General features: G+C 36.1%; 3 protein-coding genes across 3 annotated transcripts; all 3 read right to left on the bottom strand.

The window, feature by feature from the left end:
* Nucleotides 1–1,698: 1,698 nt before the first annotated feature.
* On the bottom strand, nucleotides 1,699–3,768 carry LOC110730513 (anthocyanidin 3-O-glucoside 2''-O-glucosyltransferase-like). Its single transcript, XM_021910314.1, has 2 exons — nucleotides 2,818–3,768; nucleotides 1,699–2,414 (listed from the first exon to the last, which is right to left on the bottom strand). The coding sequence occupies exons 1-2, from the start codon at nucleotides 3,731–3,733 to the stop codon at nucleotides 1,921–1,923; spliced, it is 1,410 nt and encodes a 469-aa protein (XP_021766006.1). The 5' UTR covers nucleotides 3,734–3,768; the 3' UTR covers nucleotides 1,699–1,920.
* A 141-nt stretch (nucleotides 3,769–3,909) lies between these two features.
* Nucleotides 3,910–11,547, bottom strand: LOC110730512. Its single transcript, XM_021910313.1, has 9 exons — nucleotides 11,006–11,547; nucleotides 8,585–8,788; nucleotides 7,946–8,434; nucleotides 6,966–7,079; nucleotides 6,351–6,548; nucleotides 5,810–6,040; nucleotides 4,947–5,067; nucleotides 4,729–4,866; nucleotides 3,910–4,576 (listed from the first exon to the last, which is right to left on the bottom strand). Exons 1-8 carry the CDS (start codon nucleotides 11,414–11,416, stop codon nucleotides 4,754–4,756), a joined length of 1,881 nt encoding a protein of 626 aa, XP_021766005.1. The 5' UTR covers nucleotides 11,417–11,547; the 3' UTR covers nucleotides 3,910–4,576; nucleotides 4,729–4,753.
* Nucleotides 11,548–13,704: 2,157 nt separating this feature from the next.
* On the bottom strand, nucleotides 13,705–22,372 carry LOC110730511 (COP9 signalosome complex subunit 4). The gene is made up of 14 exons (XM_021910312.1): nucleotides 22,058–22,372; nucleotides 21,785–21,936; nucleotides 20,196–20,299; nucleotides 20,009–20,069; nucleotides 19,222–19,314; nucleotides 18,983–19,083; nucleotides 17,761–17,869; nucleotides 17,635–17,679; nucleotides 17,463–17,531; nucleotides 17,264–17,355; nucleotides 17,108–17,150; nucleotides 16,329–16,388; nucleotides 15,398–15,457; nucleotides 13,705–14,266 (listed from the first exon to the last, which is right to left on the bottom strand). The coding sequence occupies exons 1-14, from the start codon at nucleotides 22,185–22,187 to the stop codon at nucleotides 14,192–14,194; spliced, it is 1,194 nt and encodes a 397-aa protein (XP_021766004.1). The 5' UTR covers nucleotides 22,188–22,372; the 3' UTR covers nucleotides 13,705–14,191.

Raw genomic sequence — 22,372 nt, 5'->3', positions numbered from 1 at the left:
CTCATTCTTTATTTCACAACAAAAATCTGATTACGGAATACTTTTTTATTTATAATTGTCATTATTGTATATTAAAAGATACTGAGTATATTAAATCTTTTATTTTAAGTAATTGTTATATTAACGAATATAGCTATTATTTTAGTATAAGATCTTTTTATAAAATTATAATAAAATAAAATAAAATAAACCCTAAGGACACATCAGGAGATGACATGTGTCATTGTTGGTGTGTCTTTTAGTATATAATAATAATAATAATAATAATAATAATAATAATAATAATAATAATAATAATAATAATAATAATAATTATAATAATAATAATAATAATAATAATATAATAATAATAATAATAATAATAATAATAATATTATTATTATTATTATTATTATATTATTATTATTATTATTATTATTATTATAACAAAAGCCTACAAAGTCAAATGATTTACAAGAAATTAGTGGGGAGCTGAGATACAATTTGGGCCCCCACCCCTCTAGCTATAGCGAACCCAATCCTGTTGAAGATGTGAACAGCCGCACGAGCACCAATATCCTGAGTCCTAGCGAACGCCTGAACCCACTTCAGCAACGCAACAGCATCCTTCTCTAATTCCCCCAATGAAGTAAAGGGAAAAGGAAGAAAACCATAGCTAATAGCCCTACAACGCGCCCCATACTTGTCTCGCTTCCGCTGAGCCGCAACCGACACAACACGACCTATTATTATTATTATTATTGATTGATGATTATGTTAATGATATTTATTACATTCTCATTAGTTTTTGCTTGAAAGGAGTGGCGCATTGAGCTAGTTCTATTACAATGGTCCTTCTCTTCCTAATGGAGTGCTCAATATTCACTTCACCTTAAATAATTAGTGAAAGACAAGCTAAACGAACTTACATGGAATTATATTGATATTACCATTAGGAAGGGAAGTGCAGCGATGTAAAAGCCTTTTCAATTCTCATGTCATTTCTTCAAAGCAAACTTTAAGCACTTGTGTACTAACTTGCGTCAATTGCACGAGTACAAGAACACGAAGAAGTTGGTGTTGTTCTATGTTGACCAATTGACCACAGAAACACACAGAAGTTCCTAAAAATGAAGTTGTCATCGAATGGTGTTTGTCATACTTCCAACCCCCTAATAATATCTTCCTTGAGATTGAGAGAGTTACCACTTTTCATCTTCCTAGAGTTATGGCTCTACAATCTTTTCACCATTCATAGGAAGCCTTAATACCCGATGACCATTAATGATAACAATCACAAATACTCATTTTCATGGGAGTAGCATAGAGCAAATGTCTATACTAAAGTTTCTCATAAGAGTTACAGTAGTAAAGAGATCAAGGGAAAGCAACTATAAATTCAAGAGACCTCCAACAGTCCAACCCCTATGTTTTCAGTTGCCTTTTAGAGATCCTTTGTTCTCCTGCAAACTCTTTGATTAGCTATATTAATTGTACAGCAGTGATACTCAAATTCGGTTGTATTTCCTTATCATCAACCTCATTATCTTTCTGGTTGCTATCCAAATCGGGATCTGCGATTATGTATCCTACTCCTTTCCTTTGTTGTTTTATTTATTTATGTTTACTCTATAATTTCTATTATACTGTCAAGGCTATTTTTTTCAGCTGTTGCATACATTAGTCTTTGTGTTTGTCCATTTCTGAAACTAGTAAAGATGCCAATGAACCAACAACTACAATTAGTATTGAACCTTAACTTCTGTCTTACATAGAAGAAGATGAAATTGCATTAAACAATTCCATGTTCAACAATTACTACCTTTATTTTAAACATTCATTTTTAATATTGCACAAGAAAAAAAAAAAAAAAAAAAAAAAAAAAAAAAAAAAAAAAAAAAAACAGCAGATCTAGACTTTGTGTAGTTAAACTTGAGCTGATTATACGAGAATGTCTTTCAGACTCTGTATGAACCCACTGATATAAGCCTCTTCGAGTCCATCTCTTAGCAAAATCTCCCTCCATTTTGCATGGTTTGCTCGTACCTCTCTTCCCACTTCATTCTCTACCTCCATGACTGTCGCCACTGCCTTACAAACTGCCTCACGAGTAAAGAAGCCATCCTCATCTCTTTTCTCGATCTCCACCCCAAGTTTAAGATCAAGGCTCATCAACCTTGCGTTGATAGATTGATCTACTGCATGAGGCAACATCACCAGTTGGCAGTTGCAAACTATAGCTTCCGACAAGGATCCAGCCCCGCAGTGTGTTAAGAAGCATCCCACTGAAGGATGTTGTAAGATCAATTGTTGTTGCACCCAACCAATGTGAACAATACCTCTCCCCTTTGTTCTTTCTGTGAACCCTTCCGGTAAGGCTGACTCAAGCGTTGAGCACTCTGTAGGTAGCTTAAGGGCAGCCAAGAAGGGTTTACCTGAGATTAGTAATTTTTTCATCAAACAATTATTCTCTTTGAAATCAACTAAAAGATGTGGGATTGGAGTTCAGATTTTATTTATCATAATAATACTATTGTGGAATTTAAAAGCAGATCACCTTGCAAAACATTCTATAGCTTTACCAACTGCAACTCAACATGAACTTATAGATATATACTGTATATATATTTAAAAAATGAACTGTCATACTAAAACCAGCCGAATATCCAACCCCATCATTCTAGATGAGGGGATGGAGCACTATTTGCTCCTTCCATTTCTTCCCTATATGAAAGAGGTTCGATTTCCTTTGGTTTGTTATGGCAGGTTGGATCTAGGGCCTTGCAGTGAAGGAGGGTGCGAACCAAATTTTATATAAACATATAGTCGTATACGTACCTGTTAGTTCAAGTCCCAAAACAAGCTCTTGGAACTGGTCTTTCTGAAGGAAACATTCGCTCCCAAGTGCACAATAAACCACACTACCATTTCCGAAATTCTTCAACCAATTGTCAAAGTACTCATCAAGCTGACCAGCTGGCAATTCTGGCACTACTGGTCCAGCGAGAAGCACAGGCTTGCGATAATTCTTCTGTACAAAGTCACAATAAGGCCCTTCCATCTCTCTGCAAGTCTTGATACAAACAGCATCACACTGTTGGAAAGCTACCGATACTCTTTCCAACAATGATAGCCCACTGCCTCCAAACTCGGCTTCAGATGCTCCAGCCAGACTGTGTGCTTCATGGGCTCGCAGCCTTACAGAAGGTAAAGGAAATCCTGGTGGGGGCTTCTTCATTTCGTCTTCTGAGAAAGAGTTGATAGGCAGATTCCTTGGCTGAGGGAGCAAGTAAGCAACTGTCACTAGGTACACTGTGGAATAAAACAGAGACTTAACCTGATGTTTTCGGGCTAATTTAGGCACCCATTCAGTGAAGTCAAAGAAGATAAAATCAGGCTTAAGACTAGAGAGATAAAACTCAATTGTATCCTGAGTTTGGTCCATGGCAGCCATAATGAGGGGCCGAGAAGAGGCAGGCACATCCGCAGTTGTTTCAGCTCCAACAGGCAATCCATCAACAGCTGGGACTGTGAGAGGAATCAAAGTGATGAGGTTCGGGTGGTGGTTGTGAGAGGCAAATCTGTGTTTGGTGTTGGTTGGGAGGAAGAACGAGATTTTGTGACCCTTCTCAGCAAGTTTGTTGGCTAAGTGGAGAAAAGAAGTAATGTGACCGAAAGCATACCATGGACACATAGCTATATGCAAATGCTTGCAGTTTCCATTGCCATTAGCAATGCCATTTTCCTTGGACATTTTTTCTAATGTGTATTATTTGTGCATTCCTCCTTGCATGTTTTATAAGCTATCAGGCCTTGCATACAAGAGGACAGCCTTTTCACAATGATCTATATGGCATGATCAATTTTGGAAATTATAACTGAAATGTACCTATCAATGGCAATATATTACTACTTTCATTATTATTAATTTTTTTTATGTTAGTCTTATTTTATTTTTGCACGGTCTCCAACACACAATCTTGATAAACAATATCTTTAATTACATAATTTAGAACTATAGTGTTTGTTACAAGATGCATGCTATCAAGTGTACCTAATGAGTGCACAAAAATGCTAATAATCCAAGGCACTATTACACGTTTGATCTGAGCTTGTCAATTGTATCTTCTCATATGTAACAACTCCATTCATTTCAAGCCAAAATTAATTACAACTTTTGATTGAAGCATGACTGACAAAGAAGCAATTTTCCAACCAAGAATGAAGTGAAGAAGATGAGCACTAGGGAAGTAGCGTCAACATCAGGAAGATCTCTTTTGATTTTCACCATCCAACTAAAACTTTGATTTCTGTATGCAACAGATTCAGTCCCCACATTCTAACTTGAGCTTAGTCACTTTGACTCTGGTACTTCAAGTAAAAATTCTGTTTCTTATACTGACTTCTTAAACAGTATCTGAAACCAACACCGCGACCAAAGATAACAAAGCAACTTCCAGATAGGACATGAACAGCAGGCATGCTTTTACGCTTGCAATTACAACCCTACTCCTTGTTAGGAATGTACTCAATGTAGGGGGTGATAAAAGCCAATTCACCACTGTTGTCATTTTACAATTTTCTGAATAAAGTTACCCTGCCAAGGTGCAAAAAAATTGGATTGGTGGGTAAAATCTCATAAAACTAGATTATTCGCATAAGCCCAAATAGATTTTATCCCTTCCATTTATTTATGAAATTATGAGTACACCTTCCTGTGATCTAACTTATGCTAGGGTCAGAACTTACATTGGAGAAACAACAGCCAATGGCCTCACTGCATTTGTCTGACCAATGCAAAATGATTATCTTGATTCAATGACATCAATAACTCCAGCACAATCACCTTCTCGGGTTTGTGGATCTTTAGACGAGGTTCCAAAAGCCCTGAAGTTCAACTAATGCTCAAAAAAGGTAGGAAATCAGCAAGAGAGGGCAGCAAAATATGAAGAGCAGCTGATACATACCAGGGGACAGCTCCTTGCCACCATACAGCTCCTTGGCTATCGGATTGTTTGACCAGTGATTAACTGCCACAAGACTCGTAGGCTGGAACCCAACAATTCTTCCCTCAGGCGACAAAACTATCTGTATTCACTCGACAATTAAACCACAAGGTCCTTTAACAAATCTATAGAAGCAGTGAATTATACATCACACTATCACACTGATCACAGTACTAGTTCACCTCTACAAAAACATTTACGCCACAGTATGAGTTACTTGCCAATAAATTCTCAGCTACATGATAGGAAATGTTGGGACAAATCTATGCATAACTACAGAGGTTTAGGGGAAAAAGCTCCCCTAAAAGTCCCCTAAAAATTCTTGACTTCTTGATGTCAAATGTTTTGATATAGCTGTAAATATATTTGATTAGCATTCTAGCCTCTCACAATAAAACTAAGCACATAGTTTTAGGCAAATAGCAGTCAAATTGGAAATTTAAAACCTAACTGGACAAGCCTGTTCTCTTAAACTTTAGAAAATGAAATTCGTTTAAAAACAATTCTGATCAGTAAAGGTCAGCTTTGATCAGTAGTTCAATGACTACATATGAGAAAAACACAAGAGAATTCATCAATTTTTAGTTTTAATCAATAAAAATAAGATTTGATAAGTAACATTAAAAGTTTCAGTAAAAACACTCTGTTCAAACATGATTAGCCATTTAGCCCTAATCAAAGGGATCAAATTCATGATTTTACCATCAAATTCCTCAAGTCCACTTTATGTGAAATAATTGGCTCTGAACTTCTGATATTCATCACTGTTACAGAGTGACTGCCTGATCAAAGGATAAGAAAAGAAATTAGCAAATGAAACATACCTGATAACTAGCAATTTCCTGGACAGACGGTTCCAGCTCTTCCTTATTTGTTGCAGACACTTCAGAACTGCCAGTAATATTTTGATCAATGGGATCAGCTTCATGATTATACCTTAAATACACAGGAAATTCCCCAATCCAAGCGCCAACACTTGGTTCAAATTTTACTTCTCCATTCCAACCATACGAATCCTTAATCTTTTTAACAATTGCAGAGCAATAAGCATCCAGCTGTGAAAGATAAATCCAATTGCTATAAGATGATTTTCCCAAATCAAAAACCGCAAAAACAACCTTAGAAAGGACCGAAAGAGGAAAGAAGCACAACTCATAAGAATTTTAGACGACCTTGTTGCCTTGTTAAACAAAGCCATCAAAACAAGAAAGTTACAAACAATTATGATTAAATGATAAACTGCCAGCATTATCAATTATTAGAAAACACTCATGATATCTTTAACAGAGTTGCACCAATGAACAGACTTCGCATAAAAGTCTACATATAAGCTTATAGACAATTACGCTATTTTCAGTCATATACCTCAGAATCCTCTAATTTCAGAGACCACACTTGTTCACAATTGTTCTCTGAGGATGGAAGCACATAATTTTCTCCCGGATATCTTCTTCTAGTAATGTTCAGATGTGGCATAAACAGTTTGATCAGCACACCAACAGAAACCAGTAGAGTTGCAGTGATAAGAGTGGTTCTCAGAAAACCAACCAAAGAAAAACCTCCCTGGCAGAAATCAAGCCAGAAGATTTGGATTAGAAAGGTAAACAGAGGATCGAAAAGGTATCAAAATAGTTCCAAAGCTATTCCCCCAACCTCAAAACCCTAACCCTCTGAGCAAAAGAAAGGAAGAGGTAATCAAAAGATTACAGATGGAATCACGCAATATTTTTGATTAACAATAAGCTACACACTCACATGCAAGGGGTTATCAAACATTTCCTACTCATTAACCATTTTATATGGGTATTAGAACTATTATTTGATGAAGTCATTACCTTAAAAGCAAAAGGCAATCAATAATACAGAAGGAAAAAAAAAAAAAAAAAAAAAAAAAGGGAAGTAAACATCTTCATCAAGCTCACTACACAAGACTGCATTCCTAGGGGAGCTTGGGAATTATATATAACTGCATACTCACACCTTATTCTTTGACAACTTTTTCGGACTTCTGACAGCATCACATGATAGCTGTTGTTTACCGGGAAGTGTGCAGACATCCTCGAAATATATATCTAGAATGTTAGCCAATCCAACCTGCAAATAGTCACATTTGTCAAGTATATGAAGTAGGCATTACTGTTGTCATGAAGCGAATATCCTTCACCAATAATACTTATTAAGCTTTAAATTATTTTATATTTTAAATTTGGTAAAGTAAATTACTTTAATAACCTCTCACAAGGCCCGTAGCCTTCTTTATCCCAAAAATGAAACATCCATCTGACTAACTTTCATTCAACCCAGATATTCTATTTCATACTTCTTATTATTCTGTTACCATGGTTCAACCTACCTGGCCATAAAATTCCAGAACAAATCTCAGTCTTCCCAAGCCCACTACATATCTGAGTTTGTGTTGCTTAACAATAAGCTATAGAAATAACTAAAAGGTGGAGTATGAAAGATTACATTTAAAAAATAAAAAATAAATAAATAAAAACATTGATTTTATTTTTATTAAAAAAATACATTAAAATATAACGTCTAGAAGTCACACCAGTCAAACAACATAATGCCATCTTCCTCACTTCCTATTCCCATCCCATATACATTACCAAAATACATTAGCACTCTACCTGCCTCCGGCCTCCCTATTCTTCCCTATACAACTATCTCTTCTCACATCACCCTTAAATATTTGATTCCAGGCTTCTCCTTTATCGTAAAATCAATTTCCTTTGCTCCCCCACAACCCAACCGCACCCCCCCCCCCAACTGAAAAAAAAAAAAAAAAAAACAACTCCCTCTCAATACACAAAATGCACCAGCTCTCATGAGAACACCTTTACTTGATACTTGCACACTGCAATACATTTGTCCAAAAATAACAAAGTAAATAGAAAATGGATGTATTTCCTCGACAAATCTTATAACAAATTAAGAGGGGCGGGGGGGATTACCATTTGTGAATGGGTTAAGAAAACTTCCCAACAATTTCCCATAGTCCTTTTCCATCCTTCAAACTTCAGATTAGTGAGTCTATCAGCATCAATCTGAAGCTTATAAGCAGGTACATACTCCATTGTCCACATACTAAATTCAAATCCACCAATCTTTTCCAATTTAGATTGCATCAATGGCGTCCATGCAGAATTCGTTGATTTCTTGTTTGTCATCTTATACTTTGCTCTTACCACGTTGAACTTATCAAAAAGGCTTTTGGCCTTTTCAATTATTTTATCCTCAAACCTATGTATCATCACTGATGAATCTTTTGATGAAAACTGCTTAGTTTTTGAAAACCAATTGAAAAGACCATCTGATGCCTTCCCTGCTGATTCCTGAGAGAATTCCTTTTGAGTGCTTTCTAGAGCCAACATGCAAACAGCTTCTGCAAGTCCAGCAATGACCTTATCATCTGACGAGCTGAGAACAAAAGAAGCAGTAACCTGCCGATGGCAAAGGCATAAGAGAACTGAACCAATCAGTACCATGTGATACCTGCAGGCCAAACATGTTTTATGTGGTATTACAACTGAGAAAGGTTGATATTTATCACAATGTTGTCAAAACAATACTAGTAAGGAACAAAGCTTGACCTCTCTTGGGCTTCCAAGATCCTCCATATTTCTTTGTGATCCAGGTCGAAAAACTGCCAATTCAAAGTTCCAGAGCTCCTGAACTACAACTTGTCTAAAAGTCATTGCAAGTATATTACTTGAATTTGTACTAGACAGCATATCTCCCGGGAGGGAACTCCGTAGCTTCCTTGCTTTCTCTTTCACCTTCTTAGCTGGGAGAAACTATGAAACACAAAAAACAGATACTCAACAATTAATCAAAAGATTAGAAATAAGCTTCATCAGACATTATCCTACATTTGCTTTTGGCATCATTAAGAACAATGAAAAACCAGTAAGCACACCAGTTGGATTGCACAGCATATAATTCAGTCTGAGGTGATTTGCAGAAAGGAATCAAGGTGTAAAATTAAGTCCTTGACTAAGTACCACAAATGAAGTCAAAATGTTTCTTGATTGCACTTGTCATGATTGATATTGCCAAAAGTAAGGGCCGAAATGCTGAGATATGCTCCATGATTCATGACATATTGGCACCAAGGCACAGCAACCACCTAGCCCCTCTACCACTGGTAATTTAGTAGGCCTTGCCATCTTGAGAGGACCAAATGTACACATCCTTACAAGTTACAACTGATGAACTAAACCTATAGCAAGACTCTAATTTTAATAATACCAATATAGACAGATACGATGTTACTGTGGGAAACCCGAGAAACGGGAGAAAAAATCCACCTTGCACTATGGAGTAGTTTTGATGATGAATGAAAATGAGATTACAAGCATGAATAGTGTGGTATTCAAATGCTCCTCACAAAACCTATCATAAACCCTCAAATGTGTTTAATATTTTGTGAATACCTAATAAAGAGGAATGGAAACAATATATATAGTCTAGGTATTACGTAACAATCCAAGGGCTAGCAATAAAGCACGTCGCAAATAAGATGAAATCAACTGATCAAAACAGAGGTAGGAGGTTCGGCCGAACCTTCCCACTTTTCGGGCAAACCAGGGAGGTTCGGGCAAACTCTAGCAATGTTCGGCCAAACATTTGCACAGATTGTTTGAGCTGAAATTCTCAATGTCAGTTCGGACGAACCTCTATGGTGTTTGGTCGATCTTCACTGCAAACCTTTTTCTGTTCATTTGCTCCTTATGTCTCCTAGGATTATTGATCTTTTTCTCCACCCAATCCTAACCATCTTCCCAAACCAAACAAAAAAAAAAGGAAGTTTCTATTACAAGCAAAATCTATTCCATCTTAATGGGCAATATCAACTTTCAAAATGGTAAAAAGAAAATGTATTTTTTGGAAATCTGTAAACAATGTGAATTCCCTCCATTCATAGGATTTGAGGCCAGTACTCAGAAATGAAATTTAAGAGAATCTACCCTTATTTGAATAGATAATCCTGTGCAAATCAAATAGAATTTGGTGCTAAGAGATTTGATGTGAAACAACACTTACATTGAACAAAGAAGAAAGCCCTAAAAAAATATTAAATTTTCTGGGTATTCATCCCAAACCCAAATGCTTCCCTAAGTAACAACTCAGTTCACCTATATATCAATTGACCTAATCTAAACCGATAGTCATCAAAAGGTCCAAAACAATACATTTCTTTAAAAAAAAATTAAATAAATAAATAAGTAATAAAAAATAAAAAAAAATAAAAAATAAAAAAAAAAAGAAGAAGAAGAAGCTATTTTAGACATTCATGTTTCTCAATATCCACCTAAAGACAAAAGTGACATCCTTCCTAAGAAATGTGGGAGTGTAATGAAAGTTTCTCAATCCACTTCGCACTCAGTAAATACCTCAGCTCCTCGTACAACAACTTACAACAAAATATGATTATGTTGCCTCAATTCTCATTTAATTGGCAGAATCCACACCTTTACCGCACATTGAAGGAGTCAGAACAGCAAAAGGTTCACATAACTGGCAAAGTGGCAAGACACTACCTAGATCAGTTCCATAATTCAAAGGGCAACAATTTTACCAATAATTACGTGCATTTGGCAATGAGCTCTCTCTCTCTTTTTATTATGCCCAAATGAGTACATTATACACCCACATTCTTCCACATTAATTTATAGAACTCATGCCCATTTTCTTCCAAATCAAAAGTTCATGCTCAATTTCTTTCAAAATACTCATGTTATATTGCCCAATTTCTTACACTCATCGGGGGGTTGACATATCATTAACAAGTACACCCGGGTGTATAATCGGCATACTCTAATCACCACACAGTTCTAACAAATGACTAATAAAATGAAATTCCATCATACCAATTTAACACATTTGCAAAGGACAATAATTTCTCAAATTATCTCAACATCAATTACAACAACAAAAACAAAATCACACATTCATTAGAAACATAATTTTAAATCAAAGCATAATAATATCCGATTAAAGTTCAAACTAACCAGCCTAGTAGAAACAGTGCTATGCTCATCATTAGGACCAGGGTAAAGGGCTTCAACAACCATGGTAGACAACCCAGCATCAACATGTTCACCGGCGGCTTCTCCGCCGTCAGAAGCGGCGGCAGTAAGGGCTTGCTCGAAAGCGACGGAGCCTGTGAGAGAAAGGCGCGCCATGTCGTTTTCATAGGTGCGAACGCAAGGGAGTGAATTGCCCTGCGACCGAGCCACGGCTTCGAGCATGGCTTGTTCTTCGGAAGAAGAATAAGAGGAAGAAGAAGAAGAAGGTAGAGAGTTGAAAGTGAGCTGATTTGGGGTTTTGAAGGGGAGTTTGAAAAAGGGTATTGAGGTTTTGAAGTGGGGAGAGAAGAGAGAGGAGGTAGAGGAGAGAGAAAGTTGTTGAGGAAACGCCATTGTTGGAGGTTTTTTTGAGGTGGTGTGAAATTTTGGAAATGGAGAAGATGAACAAGGTGATTTGAGGGTTTAAAGGGTTTTAAAAGTAGAAAACAAAAGAGAAATGTTTCTCGTACTCCGTAATGATAAATGAAATACGAGTATATATCTCAAATGGCTAAATTGTATAAGTAAATAAATATTACTCCGTGGTATAGTATAATTTTTAACTTAAATGTAAAAACCGCTATTTAAAGGTATAATTGTCACTTAATAGTTAATACATTTAAATCGCTACGTGATATAGTAATTATACCCTAAATTACTACTTAGAGGATAATTTTCGAATGTTCCTCCAATCTGTTAAAAAATGTATGAAGACGGATTATGTATTTAGAATGAGAATAATAGACTATTTAGTAATCACCTTGTTGACACTTTAATTCCAATCATAATTAATCAGAAACTGTGTATAAAAGACTTTTCATGTCATAGTTATGTGAACCTGGTTAACAATTAGAGGATTTATTTTTCATATAGGAAGAACTAGGAAGTGTATCTTTCTTTAAGTGTTACTATGAATTCTCCATTTGTTAGAGGTTTTGTCACGTTTTTATGGTTTTAGAATGTTCCTTTCATACATAGTTAAAGTAAATATAATAAATTTATGGGTGTTTAATTGCAGGAAACTGAAGTTCGGTCAATATGCTTCCATAGTATTGAGGGTTGCTCTTGGACTCTTGGTGATCCATGGAATCATGGATGCCTTGTAGTCTCAATTTCATGCAATGTTATACTTCTTCCGTTTTATATTATGTGCAATAATTTTCAAAAACGGAAGTTACACAATATGTGCAACAAAGTAAATATTTTCATTCATGGTAAATTTTTTTGTATAAAATGAACGATCTACCCTTACTTAATTTCAATAACCCACTTAAATAAATAAGATTATACTTCCTCTGTTCTTTTTTACTTGACCCGCTTTGACTTTTACACTATTCACCACACCTCTTTTGAGAGTCTTTTGTAAATAATATTTAAGGAAAAACATATTCATGTGGGATCTTTTTGAATTTGTCTCAATAAGTACTATCATAATATACTAACTTTTATAATTTTTACTTATGAAGAATTACAATTATCGTTAAAGTTTTGCATTAGCAAGCGTGATAAAAGAAAAAGTCAAGTAAAAAAGAATAGAGGAACTATGTTATTAACATATTAAGCTACATTAATTCATTCATGATTTAAACCCTAATCCTAATCTCTCTACTCCTTCACAACCACATCCACCATCATCATCACCAAGTTTTCTCTCACCTCCCTCTTAGCCGCTGCCGCCGCTACCACCACCACCACTATTTTTCTCACTCTTCTATCATGGCCATGACCCAGCCCGAAAATCCCCACCCAGTAGGCCACCCCCAAACTCGAATCCACCTAAGCACCACCTCACTCCACCCCTGTCGCCCGAAATTCCCAGAAATCCTCCAGCCACCACGAACCTTGTTATTGCTTCTCTTTCTTCTCTTTTCTCTCACAAAAACCGCCTATCTAGTCATCGGTCTCCTTTTCCCTTGTCAAAGTCGCCGCCGGCTCCTTTTCCCCTTGTTATAGCCGCCGATTCTCCTCAAAATTAAAACCCTAATAATTGATTAGGGTTTGTACGTGGTGGCTGTGAGTTGGACGAGGTTGGTTTTGGGTGGTTATGGAGGAGTTTCAGGTCTTGGTTGCGGTGATTGGGTTACGATTGCGGTGTTGGTGCGATTTGGTTGGGGTGAGTTTTAGGTGATTAGGTTATGGTTGCGGTGTTGGTGCGATTTGGTAGTGGGGTTCGGGTCATGTTGGTGGTGAGAGGGTGGTTACGGGATAGGTGGTGGTGGTGGTGGTGGTGATTTCAGGGAGTGGGTGGATGTTGTTGCTGGTGGGTGGGTGGTGTCGGAGGGAGGCCATGGCAGTTGGTAGTGGTGGTTGATTAATTTTCTCCCTTTCTGTACGTGCAACAAGGTTTGTTACACATAATGTGAAACGGAGGAAGTTCGTAGCATGTGCAACATTTTAAGGTGAAAGACAGATAGTGTACATAAAATTGGAAATTAATGAACGAAATGCAAAGTGGTTTTACTCTCATGAATATATGCATAATCTTTTGGAGTATAAGACAGTGTTGTGTTATGAAAGCATGCTCAGGGCGTTCAACGTGCACACAATTGCATTGGTTGGTTTGTGATCATTTATACAAGGTGATGCGGATTACAGTAAAACTTTGTTTATTTTAGTAGATAATTTATACAAGGACACCATAATTTCCATCAATTGGAGATTTGGAGGGGGATATCATCCAACAAAAAATCCAATACAATACAAAACCTGGAGTAACTGAATTTCCCAAATGCATTAAGTTTGTCAATACGGAAAACAAGCAGTAGAAAAATTGACAACCAAAATTGGTTGAGAAGAATAAAAATCAGGAACTTTCTGTGCAAATGAAACAATTTGTATTGATACTGTCCACCAGAAGCAGATGGACACGCGAGTTTAAAAAAGGAAGACGGGATCTTAGCAAAATGATGGCTTCCTCGACAAGTTAGAATCAGTTTCATCAAGTGAGATTTCTATACACCCTATCTAGCGCCTTCTCTCCCCAAAGAAGAAAAGCCCAACCAAAGAAGCTGATTGCTCTTGTATGCAAATGCAGGAGCAACTATAATGTAAGAATTAAATTGCCATGCCAAAAGCCTTAAGCCTCAACAATTCCAGCAGCTGTGAGCCTGCCACTGAATTGCATCCTGATCAAACAGGAATTTGATAACCTTTCTTCGCCATGCCATCCAGGATATCATTAAGGGACTGACATAAGCCAACAATCTGCAGAGTTTCACAAGCAACGTTAACCCAAAAAAAAAAAAAAAAAAAAAAAAAAAAAAAAAAAAAAAAAAAAGTAAAAGCTTAATGTATTAGCATGCCAAACCATGGTATTGTACTCTACCCCAAGTCCCCAACAAATGCAGGAATTTTCCATTCCCATTCCCCTCACTTTATCTGCATCCTATGTTACTATGTCTCCATTCAACGCATGTGTATATATCGGAATAAGAGCTAAGAGGGATAAAAGAATTAAGCTTGAAATCAACAAAACTTGTATGACTACTAAACAGTTTCCAGCCTCAAGAGTTTTCAAAAGGCAGTATGATTTACTTTGAGATAGCCTGAGAGTTTTGAAGATAGGATCTTAAGATTCCCAATGTTTTATTACAGGGAAGCCTCAAGGCAAGAAGAAACTCAGACAAGGTGACCATCTTTCATCTCAATAATTATTCTTGGTAACTGATTGTCTTGGTAGAAGTTTAAAAATATGTATTAAATGCTTGGTTACATGTATATTATCCCAGATTACATATTTTAAATTTAACGATCCTCGTGTCTTTACATGGAGGGAGCCGAGATTGGTACAAATGATTGCTTAGTCACTTTGCTTGTACATATGAGCTTTGAGCAAAGTAGATGTAAAAAAAGTGTCTTGAGAATCCACATAGCTGCCTCAAATTAAGGGTGTTTATAACAGTCAATCGAATGCAGCACAAATATAGACAGCACAAATCGAATGCAGCACAAACTTTAATGTACACAAGGAGACTGTAAACCAGTTAGTGATCAAGAAAGTTGTAACTCTGATAATGGCTTCTTTAGGCAGTGATGTTTCACGATCTAGATTCTATCATTTCAAACTCTCGTAAAGAAGTGATATGGGATTCCTAAATATTCTATCATACGCACAAATGCCCTGGCTGGCTGGCTGGGCATGAAAAGAACCCATGTGCAATCAAGGTGTTGTTGCGTGAAAAGACAGCCCCGGCTCAAACCTTTGTAAATTCATATTTTACTTTCCTTTACATCTATTTTCCCCCAGGCCGGGTTTTCTTTTTTTTTTTTTTTGGGGGGGGGGGGTCAAAGGAAAATGGAAAAGATAAATTCCAAGCAAGACACGATAGGAATTACCTGCTGGTCCCACTGTTGCAGTTCCTCTGTGTCGTCTTCAAAATGTATGACAGCTTCCACCTGATGCATGAATTATTCGACCACAAACACATATTAAGACAAAGCAAGCCAACTACTTTTCTAACTCTGCTGTATAAATTAATACCCCAACTTCAAAAGAAAGACTCCCTCGGTCCCTCAATAATTTTCACAGCCTATTTGGGTTCAAGAAATCTCTTCATTTTCTTTCAGCCACGTTGACTCTTTCTCTCTCTCTACCATAACATTTTCTCTTAGCAATTTCTCTCTATCCATTAACAAATTATAGTTCACAGTAAACACTAATCCTTAATATTCGTGTCAACCCAAACATGAATATCTTTTAAAGGCAAAGGAGAGTAGAACTATAACATCTATTACTCCATACCAGGTTTAGATCAGATGTCCACCAAGAGCAATATGATATCATCCAAGGTCTTGTGCTATGCCATGGGTATTTATTAACTATGTTTGACCTTTCAGCAGTGTCCCACATGGACAAATTATGTTGCTTTTTTTGTTTTTTTTTGAATAATCCTACCCAAAATCCATATTCTTATAACGCATCCAGAATATATTGCCATTTTGGACACCATACAAATCGAAAATTTTGAAATAACAAAGATGGATCTTGGATACATAACAATCAGAACACAAATTTTCCTATTCCCAGTTCATGTCATGCTCACCACTGGAAAAGCAACAATCATACCTCACATTCTAAAATATGGATTGTGTAAGAATGACTAATTTATCTATCGATTTACTTTTTTGTACAAGAACCGTTATTCATTTTCCCTTTTAAAGGACATAACTCTATCAATACACTCACATTCAAATTTCATCCCCAGCCATTAATAATTTTCAATTAGTAAAGTTCAAAGACGATTCATAAGATCAAATTTAACCATACTTGATCAATTGAGCCCCTCATTCGATCTTCATATATCATTTTTGAAGCAATCTTCTCAGCCTGCCAAAAAACAAAAACAATTTCAAAAATATCCAACTCCCAAAAGCGTATTAAGACCTTGATGAAAGAGGCATATGCTAGGAAAATAAGAAAATCATTTGAAACATAAACAAGCACTGGTGTTGCAACTTAGGAGAACTTGAACCAAAAGGCTAAGCACAGTTTGTAGGGGAGAATTAACGTCACCAACTTATCCAAAACAAAAGATAAAATGACAAGAAATAATAGGTATGATTGAAAACACAAGAATACTGATTAACACTAGTCTATATTCCACTTTATGTCCAAGTGAAAACGGATGACAAAATAAAATCAAATGACCTCAAGAATAGCATAATACATTCATCTTTTATCGTCTCAACGCTCAAGAGAGTCATAGCACTAACAACACATTTCTAAAGAAAACATGAACATGGTGAAGACTCGAACTAAGCTTAACAGTTGTTACATCTTACAATTGCACAGCCACACAACCTAAAGACACCCACAAAAAACCCAAAAATACCACCATACTTAAAATATAGGATAGAGGTATTGCAGATTCATATCTAACTGCAGCTGCTGCAGGCCTGCACTCTACTTGGAAAAAGCTCAGCAAGACCAAGCACATAATTGCGGGAAGTAGAAACATTGGTGTTCAATAGAAATTATCAACACAAGCAACCAAAAAAAAGACAATACAAAATATCAAAGTATACTCAAGCAAGATAGAAACCGACCTTATGAGAAGGGATACCGAGCAATGTACCTAATTCATCAAAGCTACACAATGGACAAAGACATTAAGATTAAGGTCAATTGCAATTAATGGAAGTAATGAAACAGTTCAAACCTTTTCCTTTTGTACAAGGGGCAGGAAGCAAGGAATTACTCACCTTATGTTCGTGTAAAGTTTACTAGCACTTAGAAGATTGTGCTCAATCATTGCTCTATCCAGCACAGTAAAGTTGTCGGGCAAAAGTGCTTTCTGTCAGAAAATTAGGGGTGGAATTTTCATATAAATTAGCCTTAGCCCTGGAAGTACATAATTCAACGAGATATTGAGGAGTACAGGGATAGAGTGCAGTCTACAACCTGATGTGGTTTCAATTCTTCTGCAAATGCATCAATCTCAGGTTTTCTCAGAATCCTTTCTAGATACACCTGAATTATCAAGTATTCGTATTATGTTAAAGAAATAGAAGTCAAACGATAGACAGAGATTACCATATGTATTCTAAACAACAATGGAGAAGGCGGAGATAACCTTCTGCAGTATTGGATAGATCTTTAACTTTGAGCAACGCTCATCCTGTAAATAGTTCAAAATTTAAGCATCAAGACGGGGAAAAAAAAAATCAACATATTCGACTCATCAAGTGAAGATACATACCTTGTACAATGTAGCAAGAACCCGAGAACGTTGGGGTCCAGCACCAGCCAATATCGTGCAGGTGACAGCAGCTGATAAAGCTTGCTCTAGTGCTGCTTCGTCAATTTCCCTTTCGAAATGAAACATATAAAAAGTCAGCAGGCTAATAAAGAGTAAGTCTAAAGCTTCCCCACCCCTCTCTCACCCACCCAAAAAATTAGAACAACAAAAAAGTAGAGACCATGAAGCTCAGACACACAGTAAAGTTTTTGCAGTATATATATCTTATTATCTTTACTTGACTGTCTTGACCTTAACAATAACATCCAATTGTATAAAACTAAAGAAAACCACGAAGTTCTAATATATATATATCTAGTTCAAGTTGACACATCAATAAACTTGTCTGAGGATGTTGAAAGTTGATTGACCACATTCTCAAACTGCACACTATTGGAAGGTCTGAAACCAAATAATGTAAAAAGAAAAGTATTAACAGCCTATAACAGCTACCGTTATCCAACATAGATATTTATATCAATGCGTCATACTCAACCTTTTTCCAAATAGTATATGTGATTTGTAATTGTTACCCACAAACTGAAGCATGCATACCCCTATGTCCAAATTCTGAGTATTTCACAGAAGATTTTAACTGTAGCGAGAGTCAATGTACCATGGAACCTAATTTCGGACCCTGAACAACTGTTTAGGGGAAATATCAGGAACTCAATGGGATAGTCACAAATTTACAACTATAGACCAAGATTTTCACTCTTTGCACAAGAATCATAGCAAGTCTAAAATCATCATAATTAGTAGTCTAACTATAACTTTGTAATAACAACAAATCAAGCGTTGATCAAAGGTACCTAGACCACAGTAGATTCTGGTTCAAGGAACAAGTACCAAAATAGTGTTCCACCTAGTTTTATCCTAGTCCAAAAGTTTAGTACCAATTGGCACATTCCAAGTCAGGGTTAATAAGGTGATCAGCAAATTCAGTACCTTAGGCCCGACAAATCAGATACATTACTAAAACTCAGATCACAATAAATAATAGAGCAAAGATCAACATAATACTACCACTAAAAATTTCACATGGAGCATACACAGGACGGTTATTAGAGATCCCCCTATTTGTATCTATAATAGGCAAAAGTCGCATCAATTAGGAGAGTATAAAGTCAACGGAATGAAATACTATAAAAATAATAATAATAATTAGGCTTTCAACACATACTGATCTCCTATTTGCCGCTTCTCAATCTGAGATATGTCATAATATCGTAGTGCTGCTTCTAAGAACTTTCTTTTCAAGTCAAGGATCCTTGCATAACAAACCTATACACAAATGAAGGCAAGATGCATCAGAAAAAGTACAGCTTAAAATAAATAAATAAATAAATAAATAAATAAATAAATAAATAAATAAATAAAAAGAAAGAAGCAGCATTCTTCACAAAAAGGTAAAATATCAACCTTATATTGCGAATTTAATACTTCATTTTGGCTGTTGCTGACCAGGAAAGATGCTTTGTTGATAAAAGCCTCAGCATTTACTGCATCATCATCCTTCAAAAATAACAAATATAGCGTTAACTTTGTTGAATTACTAAAATCGAACTTCTATGAGCTTTCTGAAATTTACTCTCAAATAACAAGAAAGAGCTAGGTGAGCAACCCATCCCCTCTCCAAGATCTTATTAACCTTTGACAACATTGTTTCATCTAGAGAAACCATATTATTAGGATGGTTTTTGACCTTGGACAACATTGTTTCATCTATAGAAACCTTACTAGCCAATTCCAAGGCATTGGAAGATAACTAAATACTCAACAACTCAAAGGCTTTGTTTGGTAGATAGATTTTTGGAGAGCTTTTAGCTTATTGTGCCATATTAGAGGTTTGACCGTTTAAAAAAAAAAAACTAATTTGGGTGTTTGATAAATAGCTTATTAAAAGAGCTTTTGGGGCTTAAAAAAGCTCGTTATAAGAACTTTATGAAATTAGCTTATTAAAAAAATTAGCTTTTTAGATATTAAATAACTAAAACAACTAACAATTAACTGCTATTTGCCAAACACTTTTACACAACCTGCTAATATACCCCGCTAGTCAAATCAGGTACATCAATGAGATAATTACCAAACAAGGCCGAAACCAATGAGATACACATGAATCTCTTTATCAAATGGATAGTATGGCTTATTTCAAAACGAGTGGGGCAAAATATAATATATACTGAAAATTAACAATGCCAAGTACCTCAAGATACAAACGGGCAATCTGAACACATTTTAATAGCCTGTAGGAATCATCAATACCTCTGAAGAATATCAAAAAAGATGGAAATTATTAAACTTAAGGGTAAAGCAGGACAACGAAAAATGCAGTACAGGAAAATCGTGAAGAGAGAGAGAGAGAGAGCAATAAAACCAAAATATAGTCTGACCTCATTCCAGAATCCAAATCAATTCCACTGAGCATCTGAGCTGCTTTTGACCATTGTTGCTCAGACTCATACAACTCAGCCAGCTTTTCCCTGATGGTTAGAGCCTGCAAATCAAGACAAAGAAATATGAGACTCAAGATTATGTCTCCTAGTTCTAAGAGCAGCGGCAGATAGAAATTCTCATTTATCAATCCACAGCTGGAGCAAATCATAGAGTTACAGACTTTAGCATTACAAATATAACAGCAACTTCATGCACATAAAATATGTTCCACAGACCAAAGTGTCGTCATTTAAAGAAAATATGTCTCAAACACATAATTTTATATCAAATTGACTACATCTGTTTGTAAAAGCCAAACCCTCAAGACCTGCAGAGTGATAGCTTCAATGCTGGATGCTTTAGTATATGTGTCAGACAAGGAAAATCCAAGCTAAATAGCAACATTACCAACCAAACATATTGCCAGAGTGCTCAAAGTGGCCATTAAAAGGTGTTACAAAACTGCCATCACACTTTTCACTTCCTAGCTGAATCAGAATTCTAAATTCCTCACTATGAAAAGATCAAGGATCAGAAAATGACAATAAGATTCAAGTTGATGGTGAACAAAAGTGGCCAAACTCCGCTAGCTCAGTACTACAAGTACCCCACTATTAAACAGCACTGTGCTCTTGAAGGTTAAATCGTTTGCAAATGCCTCATTCTGCAGATCCCACTAATCATCTTTTATTTGGGATTATGGTACCGTCACAATTAAGCTAGTTTTTTCCGAGGAAAAGTCAAAACTCATACAGTATCAATTGTACGTCCTCTGTATTGGGTCTTGGAATTGTTATACACTTGTACATACATGATCAAAATGCCAAAGAGTAGTTGTTACATGCTTCTGGCACAGAACTTAAATAATTTCATCATCAATAGATATTGTGCCCACTTCAAGACAGATTATTTCACTACCAGTATCAACATTAAGAGAATATATTGTTCCTTCCTGAAGAAATGTCTCTAAATCACACTTGGAGACATACGAGATACCACATTGTTGCCAAACATGCTCGTTATATGGTCAGCACATTTTACACAGGCACCAAAAAAGAAGTTCAACTTCGAAACCACAACTTCAAATCCTCAATTCAAGACAATTTGGCTATATAAAAGAAGCTCGTCATCCAAGCACTTCTTTGCATGCAGATAATTCCTCCCATTCCCCAACACCCCATTTATCAAATAGCAACTAATATACCAAACTTTCAACGAATTTTACACAACTAATACAACAACGACGACAAAGCCTTAGTCCGAAAATAATTTGGGGACAGCTAAACAAATTAAACGAATTCTACCCAACTAATAACTAAACAAATTAAATCTCCAAAAAACTGAACGAAATGCCACAGCAATCATCAATACTGCCCAAATTTTAAACAACCTATAAATAACCAAACAAGTAAAATCTCTCAATACTGAACAAAGCGCCCCATTATTCCGAAATTTCAACAAATTTTACACAACAAACATAAGCACTCAACGAAGCACAATGCAGATACTAATCCTGTAAATATAAAAAATGAAGTAATAAAAAAACCTGTTCCTCGAAAGAAACGACGCGAGGTTGAATCTGCTGAAGGGTATAATGAGCAATTTCCTTCTGAAGTTCGGGCTCTAACTTCCCTAATTCTTGCGTAAAACTCTGCAAAAGCTGCCGCGAAACCACCAGCGGAACATCATCCGACAACACTGTAATTCATCATACAAAAACCAAACACATTATTGAAACTTTCGAAAAAATGCATCAAAATTAATTTTTTTTCTTTAGGAAATTGAATTAGACAAAAGGGAAAGAGGAGAGAGAAAGTACTGTGATCGATGAACTTTTTGGCTTGAGAAACATCGTTGGAGGACAACACAGTAGAGAGAATGTGACGATATTGTTCGATTTTCTGCCTCTGATCGCCGATTGCAGCGGCACTTGCTAATGCACCATCCATAGATTTGGTTTTTTGCTTAATTTGATGTGAATTTATTTCGAAATTTGGGAATTTTCAAAACCCTAGTTATGGCAGATGGAATTTCAGAGGGTTTTTGTGTATAGTCGAGAACTGGAGATTAGAGAAGGTGAGAGAAGGAAATGAGAACGTTTTGAGTCTTTTCGAGGAAATAAAATCAAGTTTGC

This window comes from Chenopodium quinoa, unplaced genomic scaffold, assembly GCF_001683475.1.
Source record: "Chenopodium quinoa cultivar QQ74 unplaced genomic scaffold, ASM168347v1, whole genome shotgun sequence".
Classification (NCBI taxonomy): domain Eukaryota; kingdom Viridiplantae; phylum Streptophyta; class Magnoliopsida; order Caryophyllales; family Amaranthaceae; genus Chenopodium; species Chenopodium quinoa.
This window is presented reverse-complemented; position numbering and strand designations above follow the sequence as displayed.

Excerpts from the sequence above, each read along its gene's own strand:
- LOC110730511 (XM_021910312.1), bottom strand. The coding sequence starts at position 22,187 with ATGGATGGTGCATTAGCAAGTGCCGCTGCAATCGGCGATCAGAGGCAG. Across the intron at positions 19,084-19,221 it reads TATTAAATTCGCAATATAAG|GTTTGTTATGCAAGGATCCT; the intron begins GTTGATATTTTA and ends ATTTGTGTATAG. Across the intron at positions 15,458-16,328 it reads TGAGGGGCTCAATTGATCAA|GTGGAAGCTGTCATACATTT; the intron begins GTATGGTTAAAT and ends TTCATGCATCAG.
- LOC110730513 (XM_021910314.1), bottom strand. The coding sequence starts at position 3,733 with ATGTCCAAGGAAAATGGCATTGCTAATGGCAATGGAAACTGCAAGCAT. Across the intron at positions 2,415-2,817 it reads TTTGGGACTTGAACTAACAG|GTAAACCCTTCTTGGCTGCC; the intron begins GTACGTATACGA and ends TACTAATCTCAG.
- LOC110730512 (XM_021910313.1), bottom strand. The coding sequence starts at position 11,416 with ATGGCGTTTCCTCAACAACTTTCTCTCTCCTCTACCTCCTCTCTCTTC. Across the intron at positions 7,080-7,945 it reads TCTTAACCCATTCACAAATG|GTTGGATTGGCTAACATTCT; the intron begins GTAATCCCCCCC and ends GACTATTTGCAG. Across the intron at positions 5,068-5,809 it reads AGGAAATTGCTAGTTATCAG|ATAGTTTTGTCGCCTGAGGG; the intron begins GTATGTTTCATT and ends GAGTGAATACAG.